Source organism: Uranotaenia lowii, chromosome 3, assembly GCF_029784155.1.
Source record: "Uranotaenia lowii strain MFRU-FL chromosome 3, ASM2978415v1, whole genome shotgun sequence".
NCBI classification, from domain to species: Eukaryota; Metazoa; Arthropoda; class Insecta; order Diptera; family Culicidae; genus Uranotaenia; species Uranotaenia lowii.
In genome coordinates, this window is record NC_073693.1 from 302211839 (window position 1) to 302234076 (window position 22238).

The 22238-nt window shown below is 32.6% G+C and overlaps 1 protein-coding gene across 2 annotated transcripts in view; it reads right to left on the reverse strand.

Annotated features, from left to right (window-relative positions):
• The window catches only part of LOC129757773 (basic-leucine zipper transcription factor A-like), a 138631-nt gene extending 121115 nt beyond the window's left edge, over positions 1-17516 (reverse strand). For both annotated transcript variants that reach the window (XM_055755072.1, XM_055755070.1), the window contains exon 1: positions 17038-17516. In XM_055755072.1, the coding sequence (XP_055611047.1) occupies positions 17038-17049 (12 nt within the window). In that variant the 5' untranslated portion in view covers positions 17050-17516. The remainder of the gene's footprint in view (positions 1-17037) is intronic.
• Positions 17517-22238: the final 4722 nt, after the last annotated feature.

Here is a 22238-nt window from a genome sequence, read left to right on the forward strand (position 1 = left end):
CAGTCTTTCAGGCTGAGCTATATGCTATTATGTATGGAGTGCAAATTGCACTTCAAAAGAAGATTATGTTCAGAACAATTTATTTCTGTTCAGATAGCCAAGCAGCTATCAAATCACTCAGTGCTTCCAGTTCTGGATCAAAACTGGTAATCGCATGCCGGAATGCAATCGAAGAAGGCAATGGATTAAACCTTCTGTGGGTACCCGGACATAAGGGAATTTTTGGAAACGAATGCGCCGACGAACTCGCTAGAGCTGGGTCGGAAAAGGAATTTTACGGACCAGAGCCGGCTGTCCCAATATCACCATGTTGGTTCAGAAACCAAATTCAAACTTGGTCCTCTAACCAGCATGAACGATACTGGGAAGAGTTGGACACTTGTCGTCAAACTAAATTATTTTTAGAAAAACCATCTCCAATCATTTTGACCCGAATGACAATTGTTAAAGGGTCTTTAATAAATATTAATAATAATAATAATCTCCAATCATATCGAGTTACTTATTAACTTTAAATAAATCTCATTGCAGCATTTTGATCAGAGCACTCTCCGGTCATTGTAAACTCAACTATCACATGCACAACATTCAGCGTGCTGAATCTCCAGTATGTGGTAGTTGTGAATCAGATGTGGAAGATCCCTTCCATCTTATATGTAACTGTCCCTTGAGCTTTATTGCTAATATTCCCTAGTGGAAAGGCTTTATGCCATCTTGAATAGATTGAATTTATTTCTTCCTTTTATAGGTTTTTCAGGTTTCTCAGGTAAATGATGAAATCTTGGATAAAAAAAGGCTAGGTACAATTTTCCCGTATGTTTGGATAACGTGCCGCTATTAAGCCTACCCCCATTCTGATACCTGATACCCATAACATACATTTTGAAAATCGTCTTCTCAATAAACATTGAGAATGAAAAATTGCTTTGAAAATATGACATTATTAAGTTCATATTAACCTCTATCGAATGACATATTGGAATAAATGTTTTTAATATATTTTTTTTCATGCGAGAATTATTTTAAAGTGTTAAAAATTAAAACCACATCATTTTAGATTTTTCAAATATAGTTCAATGACTAGAAAAATAAAATATGTTAAATTTGTTGAGAAAACAGCATTGTTGTTTTGTTCTATTTGGCACATTATTCAAGAACATTTGATATTTGTAAGACATTCTTGTTTCCCTTTTGTATTATTTTATTTATCTTTTGTATAGTGAAAAGAAAGAGAAGATTTTGATTTTTTTCTTCTTTTAATCACAAGACAAATTCGAAACCAAATAAGGTCAGCTGTTAAATAGGCAAAACCATCATGTTTTTTGGTCATCATCAGTCTGGTCCTATAAAATGCTTAGTTTTTTTTAAACTAAAGAAAAAAATATTTTTAAAACGAAAACAAACACTTAAAGGATCTCATCGAAACTTGGTGTTTCCTCAAATAAATTCCATTCACTAGATATTTGACACTAAGCGTACATGTTTCAAGGATATGGGAGTTATCATCTTACCAATTCTGAAAACCACCAACCCACAGAAAGTGTACTTTGCATACCGTGACTGAGATTCGATCTCATGACCATTAGCTTAGAAGACTTAAAGGCTATCCTCTACGTCATTTAAGTTTCCTATTCGCTCAGTTCTGATGAGAATGGATGGTTTCATTTCCTCTGGATTCCCAGAATCTGACATCATCATACATTTGTTCAATGAAACCCAGCTGCACAAGAAAAAAGATTTCTGCTTCCTTATCAGATGCAGATAATTGAGTTCTTACAGTTCCCGTGGGCAATGTAAAGCAAATGCGGGGCAAAGGCAAGCAGACAGGCAGGAGTTGTTCAAATTGCATCCTTGGCCGAGTTTGATCAAACAAACGTCGAAGTTGATTGCAACTGACGGACGACGGTGCTGAATTTGACTGCTGTTAGTGCTTGCGAGCTAAATTATCCCCGGCTGGCCTCGACTGAAAGTGGTCATGCGAGTTCAATTTGGCCCCCTGGATGGAACAGGATAGTAAAAAAAAAGAAATCCATTCCACATCCATATCGTACCGGCCAGAGTCCCATTTGATGGCCATCACTAAAGCGTCGTCGTAGGAGGAGTCTCCAAAACAGAAAAAGACCCACCCATCCAGATGCTGTCGAACGTGTCACGGAAAAGTGTCGGCTTTGCTCCAAAAGGCTTCCGATATGGAGCGATTTCGAAAGGATCAACTTTTCACACTCTTAGTCTTACACCGGGCCGATGATGCTGACACAATCACAGCTCATCCTGGCAAGCAGTGATGCCGTTTCTAAGGGATTTTTGTAATTATGGTGGCTTTTCCTTTTGTTGATCCAAATTGGGGTAGATATTATACTTAAACACAGCACGTTTTTCAAGCATATACACTGCCGGCCAAAAGTTTGGGATCATTCGCTCAAAAACATAAAAATTTTGATCAGCCATACCTCAGATATCTTATGAAATATTGGAATTTTTTTTATCTTATTCAAGAGATCGTGAGCAAAACTTTTTTCGTATGATTTGACAAAATGATAATATTGAGTTCATATGACTTAAAGTTAGCTTAGGAATGTGAAAGAAACCATTGAAGCTAACATGGAAAAACTATACCGAAATATAAATGCTATGCTCATAACACATCGTTACAGACTGTTAAACTTGAAACAGAAAGTTTTTCTCCTCAACACGTATATATGCTCCAGACTATGGTACTTAGCGTCAATTTTACCCTTGACAAATAAGTATATAGCCATGATCACCCGCCAAATCGGCTATTTTCTATGGTCAAATATTCCGGCACAACGTGTTAGGTTAACCGACATAGTAAGGTCAAAAAGCAAAGGAGGACTTGGGCTACACTCTCCAGACTTGAAGTCAAAGTCTCTACTGGTCAACCGATTTTTGCGACTTGAGGACAGAATCCCGTCCGTCAACCAATACATTACCTTAGATATAATACCTCATACGATGTCACATCTAAGTATCATAAAAAGAGGGCTGGAGGATATTAATGCGGAAATTCGAGCAGCACCAGAGGCAAAGCGAATCTACGAGCACTTCGTTAACACCTTGCCTCCTGTTCGCATAGTTAGCAGAATCAACAAACGATGGAACCGGATCTGGAGAAACATCAACAGCCGAGAATTGGACTCCGAAGAAAAGTCAATATACTTTTTGCTGGTTCATGGAAAGCTAAACCATAACGCACTTTTCTATGAACAAGAAAGACGAGATGATCCAAACTGCAATTTTTGTAATTTGGTAGAAGACATCGATCACAAGTATGCTGGGTGTTCAGCAGTTGCACCAATGTGGGCAGTTTTCCAGCAACATGTTCGAAGCTCCAATAGCTTCGAGAAATTTTGTTATCCTGAGGAGAATTGTAGAAGTGTAAATAGTAGAAAAGCATTGAAAATTTTTATCAGGTACATCATGTACCATTTAGAAGTAAATGATAGTTTGAAAAATTGTACTACACTCAAAAACTACTTAGAAATGTACTAAACTGACTGAAATAAAAACATTATAACAAAAAAAAAAAAAAGTTAGCTTAAAGTTGGGACACTTTTCAAAAACCAAACTTAAAATTCAAACCCGATCATCTTAGGGTCATAAGATAGCTGAGATATTGCTGATCAAAATGTTAATGTTTTTGAGGGGATGATCCCAAACTTTTGGCCAGCAGTGTAAAAAAATTCTTCCGACATAAATGTATTTTGGTTGGAAAACTTTCACAAAGTACTTATGTAATAGAAATGAAAACTTTTAATAATATTTGTCAATATCAATGTTTTAACGGCCTTTTTGATGAATGTTATTTTCTATTAGTGAAACACATTCTACTTTAAAAATTATAAGACTATTAAGAATGATCCAAGAAGCCAAAAATTTTTTTTTTGCTACTCCTTACTAAATTGTTTGTTTTCAAAACTAAGTTTATGAAAAAGACCTACTATTTTACTGAAAATGTAAAAAGAATAAGAAAAAATAAATAAATTGATTACTTTTTTATTGGAACTGGTTTCAATCTTTTACAGCATTAGGTTCTTAAAGTATAACTTATTTTCAGTCGATCACCATTCAACTCATTTCAAAGGATCAGTGTCAGGGAATTTTGGAAGAAATTTCATAGAATAGAATCCATAATTGTGGCCTAACGTGTTTATTGAAATACGCTTTTTTTAAGTTGATTTTTTTTTATCAATTCAGTACTCTCTATTTTTGTGTTTGAATTTGTGTTTGAAAATGCAAGTTAGAAAACTACTTAAAATTTTCAAAACTATCATTTAGTATTATTTATTTTTTTTTCCTTCGTTTCATTAAGTAACAAGTAAGTTTGTCACAGTTTTAGTACGAAAAAGTGTTTTTTTTTTCAGCAAAATATGATAAAATGATCTGAGATTTAAAAAAAAAGCAGAAAACCTAGACTCAATTGCAAATATTAAAGTTACACTAATAATTCACAGAAATTGTGGAAACAGTTATTAGTCTAAGATGATCGCACTAGTCCAATGGTCGGCCACTTTTTTAGTGGAAAGTGTCCTTTTTCAAAATATCAGGGTTTGACAGAGCCACATTAAAGATTAAAGAAAAACCTCAATTCATGTCAAATGGCATTCTTCAGTATTGTGCGTCCAATTGAATAAAGAAGTAAATTCCATTCATTGAAGATTATTCATCAACGCTTGCTCCAGCTTAGATTACTGGAAAAAAAAATCTGTAGTTTGACTAGCATGAATCTGTAATAATGTGAATTGTAGCCTTCGTTAAAAATTCGTCATAACTAATAAAAAAAAACCGTAGGAATATTTTAACTGGCAAAATCAGTCCAAGGAAACTTTTATAGAATTGGAACGAAAATATAAATGAAAACAAATCAACGGCGATTAATTTTAAAATTAAAAATTAAAAATAATTATGTGCATTACTGAAACTTCGTTCAGTAAATTCATGCAGTTTAATAATAAAAAAAAAACTGCTTCGGGGTGTAAAGGTCACTTTAGTTATTGATTACAAGTTTTTAGCCTGTGATTAAGTTTTCAAATAGATTTTGAGGATTGAAATTTTCATTCATTTCATTTTGAATGCTTATTTGAGTATGAAAAGCTGTCAAACTTTAATTTTTAATTATCAATTCTTAGTTTTGGAGTTTTGTATTTGAATTTCATGTATCATTTAATTTTTCAACAAGATTTTTTTATTAAGTAAGCTACACAGATTTTTTTCTTTATGTATCCAGGCCGTGCAAATCTGGGTATATACAGAAACCCAAATTGTAAACTCCAATCCGTATAATATCCGCGAAAATCCAGCCAAAATCTGGGTAATTTTATTTCCTAGAAAAAGACATGAGAAAAGCTAAAAAATATACACAGGAAAAATGATTATTGCCAAGGCTCACCAGTGGCATTAAAATCTTGTGTCAAAATTACAAAAAATACATGGGAATTTATTTCGCTTGATTTAGACGAAAATTTGAAATTTGGTGAAAAATACTTATAAAAAAAACCCGAAAAAACGGAACTTTTTCCCCAATACTCGGGCAACCGGACCGGGCATTTCCTAATTATTTCTTTGAAAATCCGGGCAAAGTCTGGTTAACGCCGAGCAGTCTGGATGCTTATACGGTATTCATATTCAGATACATTAAAATAATCGTTTTTAATTCAAATCATTGTGGATTGAGGATATTTAACGTTGTAACGTAGTCGATAAATTCTCATACTATATTGGAAATTGCAACAGATCAATTAAATTGGAAATTGCAACGGATCAATTTTTCAAAGAGGGCAAAAATGTAATTGCGGGCGCTTAAAATATAAAATTTGATAACGTTGTTTGATAACAAAACAGAGGCTATCTAAGAACTACTTTTATTGTAAATGATTAACTTTCGATTTTTCTGTCAGTAACAGCTCAACTATTGTGTTAGACTGATTCAAAAATATTAACACGTTTAAATAATTTTCGGCAGTTTAATATCCAAAGAGCCGCAGGTTTATGACCCCCTAGTCAAAAGTACCTCTTAACCATAACCTTTCACCCATACTTCCAACATCAATTCTTTTTTTTGCTAGGATGCAGAGATGACCTCGGTCCTAATGCACAACATTGATCTTTCATCCCTTTCTCACTTTCTCAAAATATTTATTAACAACTAGAACGTGGCCGGCCCCGTTATTGCTGATCGAAGAGAGCGCATCAGTTTTGGGCATTGTGAATGTATCTCCAATCTCAGGCAACATTCTTTTGACCTTTGATCAGAATTGATGACCTCGGTCAATCACGAAATAGCAACGATTGGCGATGTGGAATTCATTTTAATTAGCCCCGCCAGCGATCATGGAATTCAAAATGAATTTACTGTAATCAAAATCAAATCTATCAATTAATTCTGCGAACATCGAATCATCCATTATTTAGAAAAAAAAAAGGATGGTTCAATGATATAAGGTGGATTTGAGTAGTCAATCAAGCACAGCAAAGCTAAGCTAAACCTAAGAAAGTCCAGTCTTTTGATTTCAAGATGTTTACTTTAAAATTCAGGCAGTACCCGAACATTTTGCTCGAAACTTAGAAATATTTCAACAAAATCAATTTTCTTCATCGAAACACATCAGCAGATTTAAGATCGTATTATAAACTTCCTGTAGGAGTTGAAAACATTTTCCTAAAAAAACTCAAAAATCTAAAATTATAAATATTTTTGAGATTTTTGTTTGAGTTTACAGAAAAATTAATACATCCGGAAAAAATCGAGAAGCCGAGCCGGACCGAACTATTCCCAAATTGTATAAAAAATATCCGGGCAAGTAAGAGTTTAACTGGGCAACCTGACAAACTTAAGCATCATACAACGGAACTTTTAAAACGGAGTAGCTTGCATCATTTTATTTTAACACGATTCCTCAAAATTAAGTGTCCCACCTCCTCAACATTGTTATTCGAGATAAATTTTAACCTTAATTGTTAAAAGCATAAATACTTTATTTTTTTATCACAACATTTTTTTTCTAGCATCATAATAAACACTTAGCTCAGCAGTTATAAACTCATTAACCCTAATCCCACTATTGGAAGTTTGTCGGCTTGTAACTTTATTCTGGTGCACCCTAATGAAAAAAAAAATATTTTTCGAGGACCCTCAACGAATTCTTGAAATCTTAAATTTCACATCATTACCTTTTTTTGAACAGGGTGCGTGCATGCCCATAAAAAATTCCTTGATCAAACCTCAAGTGTCAATTTGACTCTTCTCGCTTAAATCCGCTGAATCCTTTTTGTTTCTCAACCGATTTTTACATAGTATTTAATTTAAGAAATCAGTAACGTAATTCAAATGTAATAAAAACACTTTGTCCACCTAAAACATTTCAGTTTTCCGTTATTCAATATCTTAGAAAAACAGCTACGGAATGTTCAGAAAACTTCACTTAGTGTCCAAGAAAGCTTAAGTTAGAAGCTAAACGTTGAACAAAAGGATATATTATTTTGAAATTTTTTAAGATCATGACCAAAAAAAATGTAAATATAGGGTGTAAAACCGTACTTTTCAAACAATTAATAATCAAAATCATTTAAGTCACACCAGATCAATTTTGAAAAAAACATTGAAAAGTTGACGATATTTGACACACTTTTACATGTTTGGATAGTCAAAATACGAAACACAGAATTTTTGACGAATTTTGAAAAGTAGCTGTATTTTGAACTTTTTATCAATTTGCAATTTCTCAGATTTTTTTGCACTTAAATTCGACTTTGCAATGGCTTTTGATAATATTCACGCAAGATTTTTGCCATAAATTAATACTCATCAGAAAGGTTATTTTATACCAATTCTACTCACACTTCCATCTGTACCGTTGAGCCGTCAACACGTACGCCGGAGCATCGTATCGTTGCTGTGTACCTGCAGGAACATTTTACATTATTTATTTTTTCCTTACCTGTATTTCAATCAGCACTTTTCAGTGCTAAAATTATTTTCATTTTCTTTTATTCATATTTTCTCTTTTCTTTCCAGCATGGGGAAGTCTTCGGCCGGCTCAAGGGCCAGAAGAAAACGGATTGCTGAACCTAATCCAGGGCCATCTGCCAAAAAAGTTGAAATTTCCAATTCATTCGATGTCCTTCATAACATCGGTGATGAGGAAATATTCATATTTAATTCTGATAAGAGTACTAAGAAACCTTCTTCTTCTTCTTATACTCTTAAAAACGAAAAGATTCCACCAATAACGGTCACGATTCCTGACTTCAATGCCTTTCGAAAAGAAATCGTCACTTCCGTCAAGGATGTGAAGATTTCTTTTCAGATCGGTCGAAGGGGAACCGCTCGTATATTGGAAAATCTTTTAATGATTTTCAAAAGGTTTTAAATTATTTGAATAATAAAAAACACCAATTTTTTACGTACGACACTAGAAGTGATCGTCCATTTAAAGTTGTACTTCGTGGTCTCACTGGCGATCAGACACCGGATGAGATCACAGCTGAATTAAATTCTTTGTTAGGTTTTTCTCCAATTCAAGTAATTCAAATGAGGAAAAGAACCAACACGAATAATATCAGTAGTGTTGGTTTTGCTCCTGAACTTTATTTGATCCATTTTAAAAAGGATCAGGTTAATAATTTGCAAATTCTTGAAAAGGCTCGTCTTATGTTTCATTGTCGAGTCAAATTCGAACCTTTTCGTAAATCTTCTACCAATTTTCTTCAAAATATTACGCAATGTCGTCGTTGTCAAGCTTTTTGTCATGGCACTAAAAATTGTAGAATGAATGCCAGATGCATGTTTTGCGGCTCATTCGATCATGAAAAATCTAAATGCCTTTTTGGTGGTGATAAGCCAAAAACAGAATTTTTTAAGTGTGCAAATTGCGCAGGTAATCATTCCTCGAATTCGCTAGACTGTCCCATCAGGGCAAAAATTATTGCTTCTAGGAAAAATCCCAAAGTTTCCAGAAAAGTTTCTTCTCCTCCTTCCTCTTTTTCGTCTTCACACGTCGGGCCGGCAAACAACCTGCCTGTTCGCATTCAGCCTCGGTCTACATTGGAATCACGGCTGGGTAATACCCGAAGTGATTTTAATGTTACCTGGGCTGATTCTGCGCCACAGACTCGTTGTTTATCGTTCTCAGAGGTGGTTGAAAATGGGTTGCCCTCTTCAGGTTTAACTAATAAAAATGGGAAAAAACCAAGTCTCAACGTTCACGCGAAGGCTTGGGAAAATCCCCGAAATTCAAATACTTTTTCTTCTCCTTCATTTTCTGATCCTAACAATTTTGTTGATTTGGGTGAGATTACTGAGGAAAAATTAAAATTTTTGCATCAAAATTTAATGGAAATGATGCAACTTATGTTGAAAGCAAATTCAATGTTTGAAGCTTTCCAAACTTCTTTTAATTATGCTAACAAAATTATTATGACTTTACGATTCCCTCATGGATCCAAATAGATGTTTAAATATTATGAATTGGAACGCTAGATCTTTGCTGGCTAACCAAGACGAGTTCTTTTTATTTTTGAAAACTCAAAACATACATATTGCTGCCATCACTGAAACTTTTTTAAAGCCAGACAATAACTTGAAAAGCAATGCTTTCTTTAAAATTTTACGAAATGATCGACTTGATCGACAAGGTGGGGGTGTAGCTATTGTCATCAATAGTCGTCTCAAAAGACTTCTTCCTTCTTTCAATACAAAAGTCTTAGAAACAATTGGAATTGAATTAGAAACTTCTATGGGGAAAATTATAATTGTTGCCGCATATTTGCCTTTTCAATGTAGCGGTGAACAGAAAAATTTTTTGAAGGGAGATTTACAAAAACTCACCAGAAATAAATCTAAATTTTTTATTATTGGTGACTTTAATGCAAAACACCGATCTTGGAATAATATTTCATCAAATTCAAATGGGAATATTTTGTTTAATGACTGCTCTGCAGGTTATTATACTGTTGAATATCCTAATGGGCATACTTGTTTTTCTTCAATTAGAAATCCCTCCACAATTGATTTGGTTCTAACGGATTTAGGCGAGCATTGTAGTCAATTAGTTACTCATGCGGACCTCGATTCAGACCACCTTCCAGTAACATTTTCTTTATCCCAAAGTCCCATTGAAAACCCTTTAAAATCAACTTTTAACTTTCAAAAGGCTAACTGGGAGCGATATATGAATTTTATTGAACGTAATTTAGATGTAAACGTTCCACTGAATTCAATAGAAGATATTGATTTGGCTGTAGAAAATTTGACAACTACAATAGTCAATGCTAAAGCCGCTTCAATACCTAAAGTTAAACATAAATTCAATCAACCTTTAATTGATGATGATCTTCAGTTTTTGATACGACTGAAAAACATTCGTCGACGCCAATATCAACGTACTAGAGATCCTTATTTGAAATTAATTTATTGCGACCTTCAAAAAGAGATCAAACGTCGTTTAAATTTCATTCGTAATGAAAATTTTGCTAAAGCAGTAGAGGACATAAAACCCTACTCAAAGCCATTTTGGAAATTAACTAAAATTTTGAAAAAGCCCCAGAAGCCAATTCCTACTTTGAAAGATGGGGATAAACTTCTTTTAACTAATTCAGAAAAGGCTCAAAAATTAGCCCAACAATTTGAGTCTGCTCATGATTTTAATTTAAACGTTGTAAGTCCAATTGATGCTCAAATTTCCCTAGAATTTGATGATATTCTTTCTAAGCAAAATGTGTTTGAAAGTTCTTGTGAGACAAATATTGATGAACTTAAATTGATTTTCAAAAAATTTAAAAATATGAAAGCTCCAGGGGAAGATGGGATTTTCTATATTCTTCTTAAAAAGTTGCCTGAAAGCACTTTAAATTTTTTAGTTAAAATTTTCAACAAATGTTTTCACTTGGCCTATTTTCCCAATAAATGGAAAAATGCCAAAGTAACTCCAATTTTGAAACCTGGAAAAAGTGCTTCAGAGCCTTCAAGTTATCGACCAATTAGTTTGCTTCCATCTTTAAGTAAACTATTTGAGAGAGTTATTTTGAATAGAATGATGATTCACATTAATCAGAATTCCATTTTCCCTGATGAACAATTTGGTTTTCGTCATGGACATTCTACTACACATCAACTTTTGAGTGTAACTAATATGATTAACGCTAGCAAATCTGAGGGTTATTCAACTGGTGTTGCTCTTCTTGATATTGAAAAAGCTTTTGACAGTGTTTGGCACAAAGGTTTAGTAGCTAAATTAGCTCGATTTGATTTTCCTGTATATCTCACCAAAATTATTCAAAATTATTTGACTAGCCGAACCTTACAAGTAAGCTATCAAAATTCATGCTCTGAAAGGACACCCATTAGAGCTGGTGTCCCTCAGGGCAGTATACTTGGGCCAATCTTATACAATATTTTTACTTCTGATCTTCCTGATGTACCAGAAGGAAAAGGTAGAAGATTATTTGCTGATGATACTTTGCTTTCAGCAAAAGGTCGAAATTTACGGGTGGTACGCAGTAGATTGCAACAAAATTTAAATTCCTTTTTGAATTACTTGAAAATGTGGAAAATTTCTCCTAACGCTTCCAAAACTCAACTTATTTTATTTCCCCATAAGCCAAGAGCAAATTTTTTAAAACCTAATGAAAATCATTCCATAACTTTTAATGGGGTTTCATTAGAATGGTCCGATCACGTGAAGTACTTGGGACTTACACTTGATCGGAATCTTACTTTTAAAAATCACATTGAAGATATTCAATCTAAATGTAATAAATACACTAAATCTCTTTATTCTCTCATCAACAGGAAATCCCGGTTGTGTCTGCGAAATAAGATGCTCATCTACAAACAAGTTTTCCGACCAGCGATCATGTATGCAGTTCCGATTTGGTCTAGCTGCTGCGCGACGAGGAAGAAAGTCATCCAGAGGATTCAGAACAAAGTTCTGAAAATGATTTTGCGGCTTCCACCTTGGCACAGCACCGAAGATCTTCATCGTATTGCAGGCATTGAATCTATCGAAGAGATGGCCAACAAAATCATCTCCAACTTCAGAGGCAAATCGATGCAGTCTTCCATCGCAGAGATTCGTTCTCTTTATGTTTAGTTTAATTTTAAGATAGTGTTTAGTTTTAAGTATAAAATATTTTTGCTATTACAGGATGTTCTCCTACATTAAAAACTTGATTGCGCTCAGCAAATTTAAATCTTATAAATAAATTTTTATAATCTAGTTACTTATAGGGCTATGAACAGTTCATTATTGAGCTGAACACCTAGTTTAATGCAATAATGTAATATAAGTGTAATCATGATTTGATACAAATAAAGACATATTTAAAAAAAAAAAATACCAATTCTACTTGTGTAATTAAATTAGCGCTGCAATATTTTACACCAGGGATAAGCAACCTTCCAATCTAACGGGCCACATTGAATTGAATATCTTTTCGGGCCGCACTCAAAAACACTTGTGATTTATTTGCAAAGCTGTATTGATAATTATCATTTGTAAAGTCAAATAATGAAATTAAACGTTATTTCGTACAACAAGAACGTTTAAATTTATTATGAAACAGATTGAGAAACGAAAAATAAAAAAAAATCAAATATTATTTAAACAATATCAACCGAAATTGAATAGCTAGCCTTATAAATGTTTGTCACTGGTGATTTTGAATAACATGAATTGTTCAAGAAATTTGATCTTCTTCGCCATCATCCGATTTTCAGTCATCAAAGATCTCATTGGCGAAACATTTTTTTCTTTAAAACGGAAATTTTTCAAGGCAATTCTACGGGAAAAAAAGTTTGACAAGTTCTTTGAAAAAAATCCTGCGACGATTTATTATTCATCACTTGCATTCATGAGTCTCTTGGAGCTTACAACTGCAATAACTTAAAAAATGAGCTATATTTTTTATTGGAATCTGTTGTCCTTGTTACTGAAATTCATTGGTTAAATTTCTGTTTTTCGAATATGTTTTGAAAAGTTTTTATTTTAATTTGTCTCGGAACCCAATTATTTCCAACAGACGGAGAATAACGTGTTCTTAGACTTGAGGTTCCGTGTAAGATCATTGGTATGATATAAATGAAAAATCTGTTATTTACATATTGCTCAACGAATTTAGTCAAAGAACCTATGTTGTTTTAGAGTCTAGAAAATTTATACAGAATTCAATAGTTTTGCAAGAAAATAATGAAACAATTCTTCGATCCTTGATATGCCTTTTTGATGAAGTTTATATAAATAGTATAAAAAAACCATCATGGATTTTAAAAGTCAAATAAAACTAAGTATTGTGAAGATTTTTTTTTTTTGGTGCCTCTAATGTTCAATTATTTTGACGATCAAATGTTTTTGAATTGTTAATGGTTTCATTTTAACCAGAATTTGAAAGCTAACAAAACGAGCGTTTTTGCCTCTATAAAAAAACGAACACACACATATAGGATCTCAGTGAAGATCTAAATAACTAAACATTAAGGCGAACATCTTACATGGATATGATGGCTAGCATTTTACAAATGGTGATAACACCAATCCACAGAAATTGAACTATGTTTCCTGTGACCGAGATTCGATTTCATGATCTCTTGCTTAGAAGACTTGAACGCTATCTTTGAGGCCACAGTTGGTGGCAAGATTTGATAGAATGAAAAAAATCAATAAATAACGTACTGAGTTCTTATATGTTATTATTTTTTTTTTTAAGAAAGTTGAAAAAATTTTTCCTATAACATCGCTTGAACAACACGTAAAATAATTTGCACGTCGCAAATACGTGAAAAACTACATTTTTTTTCCAATTGATTTTCACGTAGATTCTACGAAATAACAATGTGAATACACCCTTAAAAGAATTTGAGCCTTATGAAGTATACCTACACTTTACGTGAGTTTTTAGTGGACTCAAAGCAATGTGATAATGCATGTTATGATTATTTTAGATTGAATCTACCCGAATAAGAAATAAATTTGAATTTGTAATTTATTTCAAATAATTTAATGTTTTGTTCACCTTTATTTTTATTTTTATTCTTGGTATAATGCAAATTAAAAACCTCTTGAATTTTTTTTATTGGCAGCTTAATTTGTGAAATCCTGCAAAAATAAACCAAAATTCAAATTCATTAGTATCTCAGAGCGTAATTTCATGTCCGGATCTCAAAAGCCTCTTGGAAGGAACGAAGTTCCTCATCCTTGGTTGTTCTCTTAAACTTTGTTAAAAAAAAAATCTGCACTATAAAAAATGTTAAAATAATCAGTAAAATATTTTTCAGTAAAATTAAAAAAAATAAAATCTAGGTTTCTCAAAATTCAAAATTTTATTTTTTATTTGCGTAGCTTGTGAACCAAACTGACTCTGGTTGAGTATAAAATTTAATTTTGAATCCGGAATCAAAATTTTGAATTTGCGATGGCCTGTAATTTGAATCCTCAGTGAAAATTCTCACATTGATATTTAAATCTTGATTAACTTAACTTCCAGCTGATTACTTTTTTTTTAGTTTGAATTCTGAACCTGAGAACTGCTCTTTAAACCTGAGTTCGAAATCTGAATTCCTAATTCAAAAAAGGAATCCATGTTCCAGATAATAATTCATACTTATTATAATAGCGAAATTGGGACAAATAGCAAAATTTGAGCCAGAATTTTCAACCAAACATCTCTTATTTCAGTTCTGAATTGTTGACTTTCAATGTGAATTTTTTCTTTTGTTATTTATTCGAAATTTAACTTGTGAATATGAAAAAAATGCAAATGATGGAACGGTTTCAGATTATTCAATACTTAATCACCATTATGAAACTTTTTTTTGAAGTAAGAATTTCAAATCTTAGAAATAGTTTGTAGTTTTGAATATTTTCTTTTCATATTCCGAAAAGATAAGGTTCGAACATGTAAGTTTGAAAAGCAGAACCGAGATTCGAACAAGGATTCTTTCCCAATGATAATCCACATTGAAGTTCAGTATCAATAAACTGAACACAGAATCCGAATTCTTATCGTAGACTTCAAGTTTAAATGTTTATTTTTGCAAAATAAGATCCACAAAATTCGAAATTATTTTAGCCTAACCTTTCCAGATATTTTTCCCCAAGTATTCAATTAATATACAATTTTAAATCATATTATTAAGCTTTCGAAAAATTGTTCACATTAATTTTTATTAAATTTACTCAAAAAATTTAGACACAAAACATAATTTAATTGACTCAATCAAAATTGTTGTTCGATTTTGCAAATAAAGTGCAAAAATTCGGGCAAAATCTGGGTGATTTGGAAAGCTAACGTTATTGGAATTCGATATTTTGGAGTAAATTTATATCAACGAGCTAGATTTTTTTTTCAAAAACAGCAGTAGAATTATTGATGTGGGATAATATTTCAAAGTTTTGACTTTAGTTCTGAATGGAGATTGTTACTCTTGAATGATTTTAGGGTTTCATTAAAATTTTATTTGGAATTTTGAATTGTTAGTTTTGGGAAAAACATTTTGCTTGGCATTTTTGGACCCTAATGGGGGGAGGGAGGGTTAACCCCCAAACCCTCCCCCTCCCGTTCCTACGGGCATGTCTCGAGGGCTCATTGCTGCTTTACACAAATATCTTTATAAGCAATGTATAGCTTCCAACTTCAAAAATTTCTTGGAAACTAAGTGATATTTTTTTGAGCTATCTTAGCTGCTCTATAGTTTTCTTCCGGAGCTTCTTTTTCGGATCTTTTTTCTTAGACTTTGAATAACAGAAAACGGAAGTGTTGAAGGTGATTATTGTCTGAAAAACATGTTTGAGTTACACTACGAGGCTTCCAAACCTATAAATTGTCTAAGAATGGTTTGAAAACAAGAAAGATATATTCGTTTTTCTCAGGAGTGTCAATTTTGCACTCCATGTACCTTAACGGGTAAAATATTCAGGAACGGATGAAGGTTAAATAACATTTGGGTAGAATGCAATTTTAATATATTTCAATTATATTTATCAAACTGATTTTTCCAAAAACAAAAAAATGACATTTTTTATATTAGACGAATACACTCTTACCAGATTTGATGGTTGATTGCTATTTTTAATTTCATATTTTCCTAAAATTTTAACACCACACATTATCAACAAAAGTTTTTAAAACGTTTTGTTTTGAATTACCTAGCACATAAATTTATCTTATTGGTTCTCATTGATGATCAATAAATGAGGATCTACGATTTTTTTACAGAACATTTCTTCCATAACAAAATGTTGGGCTGGAGATATGGTTCAGGTAACAAAGCAGTTGACTCCTGAGTTGATGTTCGTGAATTCGAACACATTTGAACCGAATAAGTTTTTCCATAACTTTCCGCAAACTTCATCGTTGATATAAATTAGCGAATGACACAATGTTAAAACGACGTTAATCGAAACAAAAAAAAAACATTATGATGTACCCTGATGTAATGTTTATACAAAAAGTGGCTTAACATTACACAGTTTTTGAATAGAACACACACAGTCCACATAGAAAGTTCATTCAAATTTATGGAAGAAACAAATAGGCCAGTCTTGATACAGTCTTTCGTAAACATCTGGTAACCAAAACTCGGCAGCACTGGACCTCAGCTACCAAATCACACATCCACCACACATAAAAAGAGACATCCCCATAAAAATCAGGCCGCCTGATTGAGGTTTGTTCAGTTCTTCTCATCCGGACAAAACTCTCTTCACCGGGGCTCAACGGTTTTCATCCGGCACTGATTTCCAAAACAAAAAAGAAAATCCAACCATCCAGGCCGGGTTGATTGAATCGTGCCGCCAAGACTCAACTGTTTCAACACGTTCAGTTTTTCACGCCTCCGCACGCTTTTTTGAACCAGACATTGACATAGACACACACCATCAACCATCAAACGCTACTCAGAGCTTTTGCCTCAAAACAAAGCGAAAACAGGAACAAACGTTAAAGTTCCCCAAAAAAAAAATCTCTCGACCCCAAAAACTGAACTGGAAAACAAAAATCACGGTGAAAATTTCCACAGACACATACCATTGGTTTCATTTTCCTTTTCCCGGGAAAGACTTTCTGCTGCTGCCACTGACTGAACACTCTCTCGGTTTAGAGTTTCCACTTTTTTCCCGGCACAACCACCTGGGAAGCACAAATTGGCGCACCTGATTGGTGTTTTGTGGACGTTTCAAACTTTAACACCCCCGATATTTTTTTTCACTGCCAGTTTAGTTCAGTTTCCTCTTCTTGAGCTCCCTCCAGGTGTAAAATGAGCTTTTTTCTGGAACCTTTTTTCACCAAACACAAAGCAGTGCTTTATTTTATAACTGAATGAACAAATTCCTTTCAGAACGTTCTTAGCGGACGAAAACCCCGAAATACAACCGTTGAAAACACCCGACGCGTGTGAACTTTTATTTTATTTCGCTTCACCCTCACCAGACTTAACTTTGCAAACGACCCGCAACTCACTCGCGATCACGCGACTGGAAACAGATTTTTCCAACCAGTTTAGTTATATAGGATAAAAGTTACTAATTTTCGCCGCCACACTCGCCGGGGTATGATCGCAAATATGCTACAGCTGATATGCTACTACCTATCCAACTACTACTATTCGTTCATTCATTACTTTGCATCGGGGTGTGGGCCGACTTCATCCCACCTCAAAACCACCCTCTTGGCTTCGGTACGATTTGGAGCCGAGTAGATGGGCGGAAAAGTTTTTGCATATTTGGAGAGAAGTGCGGTTCCACCCTTCGAACGATGTCGATAAGATGAATGATTAGTTTACTAAGTCCCACAAGTATGAGCTCAGTCTCTCGCGATGGATCTCTCTGAAGTTGTTTTTCAAGCATTTTCCTGAATGGGTTTTAAGGGTGGGATTTCCACCGGGTTGTTGTTGATACGATCGGTTAAAATTTGTTTTTGCTGAGAGCTTTGAGTCAGAGATGCAGATCGTAAATTCAACAAGTTGTTTTTGTTTGATTTATCGATGAAAAATAGAGGTGATCTTTTCTGTTTAACATTGTCAAGTTGTAAATTCAGTTCAGTTATCATTGGTATCTTCTTTAAGGACAGGTCGTAAAAACGAAACAGTCGATTGTAAAAGGGAAGCATTCAAAACTTACATTTGACTGGATAAACGATATACGAGAAAATTAAAGAAAAAAAGTTTGCCTTGCTTCAACCTTTATCCTTCAGTTTTTCGCTCTGAATAATTGCAGTGCTTTTTAACCCTTCAATGCATGACTTTTTTTTAAAGTAAGATCAAAGCAAAGATTTTACTATGGGGTTAAAGGCAGCAAACTAGAGTGTCCTACCCGGGATTTCCCGGGAATTAGAGAAATTCGGGAATTCCCGAATCCCGGGAAACTCTTATCTAAAATCCCGGGAATTCCCGAAGCCAGTAAAATGTTCTAAATTACTACAAATTTACACGATTTAAATTGAAAAAAATGAAGCATATTTAGCAAGGAAAATTATAGTTCTACCACTGACCATACTCACTGGAAACTCGATTTCGTTGATTGGATAATTTTTCCAACAGTACGCAATATCAATTCCAGAGTGCCCATCGATCGATTTGAGAAATGTTATTCCAGTTAGAAAGTGCCATGCAACTTAAAAAAAAGGCAATTTCTACGATAAAATTGGGCTAAACAGGTTAATTTTTTCGTCGGTTTAGCTAACCTACAAACTTTGGCAAAAAAAATAACCTGAAAATGGTTGAATTTGTGTTCTAGGTGTCATGTCAGTGTGATCAGTGACCTTGATGGCTTAGTCTCAAATATTTTTTTCAAAATCTGATTAACACAAGGGATTTGAAAAAAACATGTTTTCCCTATCAAAAACTTAGTGTAAATAGTGAAAAACGCCAAAGAAACAATAAAACGAATAATGAAACGCTACGGAAAGAATCTGTTCTATTTTGCAACGCTCTTTATTAAGAACCTCCGTTTTGGATATTGTTTACAGTAGCAAAATTATCAGCAAAGAAATGACATATTATTAAACAAATGGATATTTATCTGAAAATTTTCCATGTTCGATGAATAACTGCTAGCTAACTAACTTCTACAGATAGTGTGAAATCTTTCTTCATTATTTCAAATTTTGCAGCTAGAATCAGACCGGTGTTTCGGTTATACTTTGTTTTTGGGTCTTTGGATTGCTTATTCAATTTTTGACGCATTAAAAAAGTTTGAAATATTTTGCAATACTAGATACTGCTTTAAATTTAATAATACCATATTGATAAGAATTCATACGCGGATACGAGGATTAGGATCTCCTTGTTGAAATCTTCATTTTCAATTTTCCCGGGATCCCGGGGATTCCCGGGAAAAGGATCGTCAGATTTCCCGATTCCCGGGAACGCAAAAAATGGCCGGGAAATGGAGACTCTAAGCAAAACGTCAAAAACTGAACTTCATCGTATCGCTTTTTTTAGTATTTAGTTAATAACTTAATATTTGACTAAGATATCCCCAGTTTTTCAACTCATTATCTTATTATCTTGGAATTGAATAAACCACAGATATCAGATTTTAAAAAATTAAAAAATTATTTCGATGAAGAAAACAATTTAAATTATATGGAAAACATGTTTTCTATAATTTAAAGTATAGTAACAACAAAGTTGACAACAGCTTTCATGGGAACCGTTCAAAATTTTTATACATTAAATTAATCTATCATAAAATGAGTGAGAAAACCATTTTTTTTTAAGTCAAAAATTTTAAAGTCTTGTCAAAGAGCCCCGCATTGCCCCATACTCTATTCACTTTTAAGACCTAGTATTAAGTTCTAAAAATACTAAGAAAGAGTTTCAACGCACCCTAAAGCACCGTTTTAAGAGTTATAGTCAAATAATGCTGAAAATATTAAAAAAATGGAATTTTTTTACCCATAAACGAGTATAAATTTAACAAAGTTTTTGCTGGTTTGTAAAAAAAATCTTTTCTCATGATAAATCAATCATTTCACACATTTTTTTTTTTTTTGATTTTCATGAACTGTTTTGATAACCTTTATCATTTAATTATCAACTAGCCCAAAACATGGCTTTCAAAAGAAATATAAAGTATAGTCGAAAATAACACCAATCCTCCTACTTATTAAGTTATTTTAACAATTTTATATGAATATATCTAAAATAAGTTAATATAAAAATTTTTAATCAAAATTTTCAAAATTCACAAAAGGGCCTAAACAAACGAGACTCACATCTTGACACAAAAAAATGGGTTGTATTTAAAATGAGTTTTCATTAAGAAGTGTAACCAACCAAATTCAGCATTTGAAGTCAACCATTTTAACTTCACAATTTATTCATCGATTGATAATTTTGCAAGTCAACAAATTGGTAACCATGTGACAGGCGTTTAATACATACGATAGTCAACACAATAAGCCAAAAAATTAAACCTGAATTTATTATTAATCACTTGCATTACTGAAAACGTCGCTACAATTTCTTTTTATTAATTTTGAATATTATTCAAGGAACAATTTTTTCTTTAAATTTTATTTTGTGCTTTTTGTTCTTCTAAATGGTCAACTCATTATTCAAAAGAGTTTTGATAAATTACACTAGGCCACAAAACTTACATTTTTCCAAGGTGCAAAGGACTTTTGAGCTTATTTTCATTGAATTCATTACATCCAAATATGCAGCTAGATTCTATCAGCTTTTGTTTTTTTTAATAACTTTTAAAAAATGTAAAAATCATTTAAGAAAATTCGGAACTACATTCTCATAGGCATTGTAAATTGAAATAATCTCCCCAATCCCCTTTTTATTAAAAAGAATTCAGATTTTAAAAGCAGAACACATGAAGTAAGAAGGACATAGGTCAAAACTCAATATGTGAATGGAGAGTTTAGTTTATTAGTGAAAAAGTTATTGAAACAGAAACAAGGTCAAAACAAAACAAAAATCCACCACGTTGCAACAGTTTAAATAATTATCACCAATAAAATTTAAATAGTATAAATAATAATATTTTCGTTTGAATAAATAAAAATAAACAAGAATCCAAATTCACACTCAGTCAACAAACCAATTCAAAATGATTGAATAATTTCGAACACAGTTAATACAATATGAATTTGAAGTTTAAAATAAAAAAATATTTAAAGGATAAAAGAATTTAAAAAAAATCATAATTGTCATATCATTTGCAATAAATTGGTGATTTTTGAATGGCTGGATCCTACATGGTCCCGTTCTTATGATATTTTTAAACAAGTAATATCTAAATGTACTTTTCTGGATTCTGATTGAATAATTTCGAACACAGTTAATACAATATGAATTTGAAGTTTAAAATAAAAAAATATTTAAAGGATAAAAGAATTTAAAAAAAATCATAATTGTCATATCATTTGCAATAAATTGGTGATTTTTGAATGGCTGGATCCTACATGGTCCCGTTCTTATGATATTTTTAAACAAGTAATATCTAAATGTACTTTTCTGGAATACATTATATGGTAACTAAAAAATAAAAGGATTTTAATGTAAAGAATACAAATTAAAAAAAATCACAAAAACGTGTTTAAAAAAATCATTCTTTGCTCCGGGTAACCTCTGAAGCAAAGAAAACGAGACTGTTAAAAAACTTAAATGGCTAGAGTAAAATACGATGCGGCAACGTAGGGTCCAATAATCGGTCGAATACAGAACTACTGATTTTGTAAATTTTGTTAAATTTGCAGATTTTGGTTATTTTTTTCTAGTAGTCAAAAATGTCAAATTTGGTCCAATTTGTAATAACTTTTCAATTTCGTTAAATGTGTCATTTTATTCAGTCTGGTAAATTTTAACAATTTTGTTTTTTTTTTTTCAATAGAGACAATTCTGACAATTTAAAAAAAAATCATTTTAATCACTGTTAATAAGGCCGGAACAAATTTCAAATCTTTCTTTCGTCACTCGGAGTTGAAGCATCGCGAGGGGGTGGGATAATAAAAAAATAATGCGAAAAACAAATGAATTGGAATAAATTGCATGAAAGGTTGTAAGAAACAAAATTGCATACAATATCATTACACAAAAAGTTATTTTTTATTAAAAAAGTTCAATAAATGCAAAAATATAAAAGGTGAAATAACTCCCATTTTTGAATATTTGTTTTTTGGTCATGTAATCTTTCGGATATTTGAATTTTATTTCGAAATTTACATAAAATACTTCAAACTTTATTTAATTCCCCCTTCGGGTATTTTGAAAATAA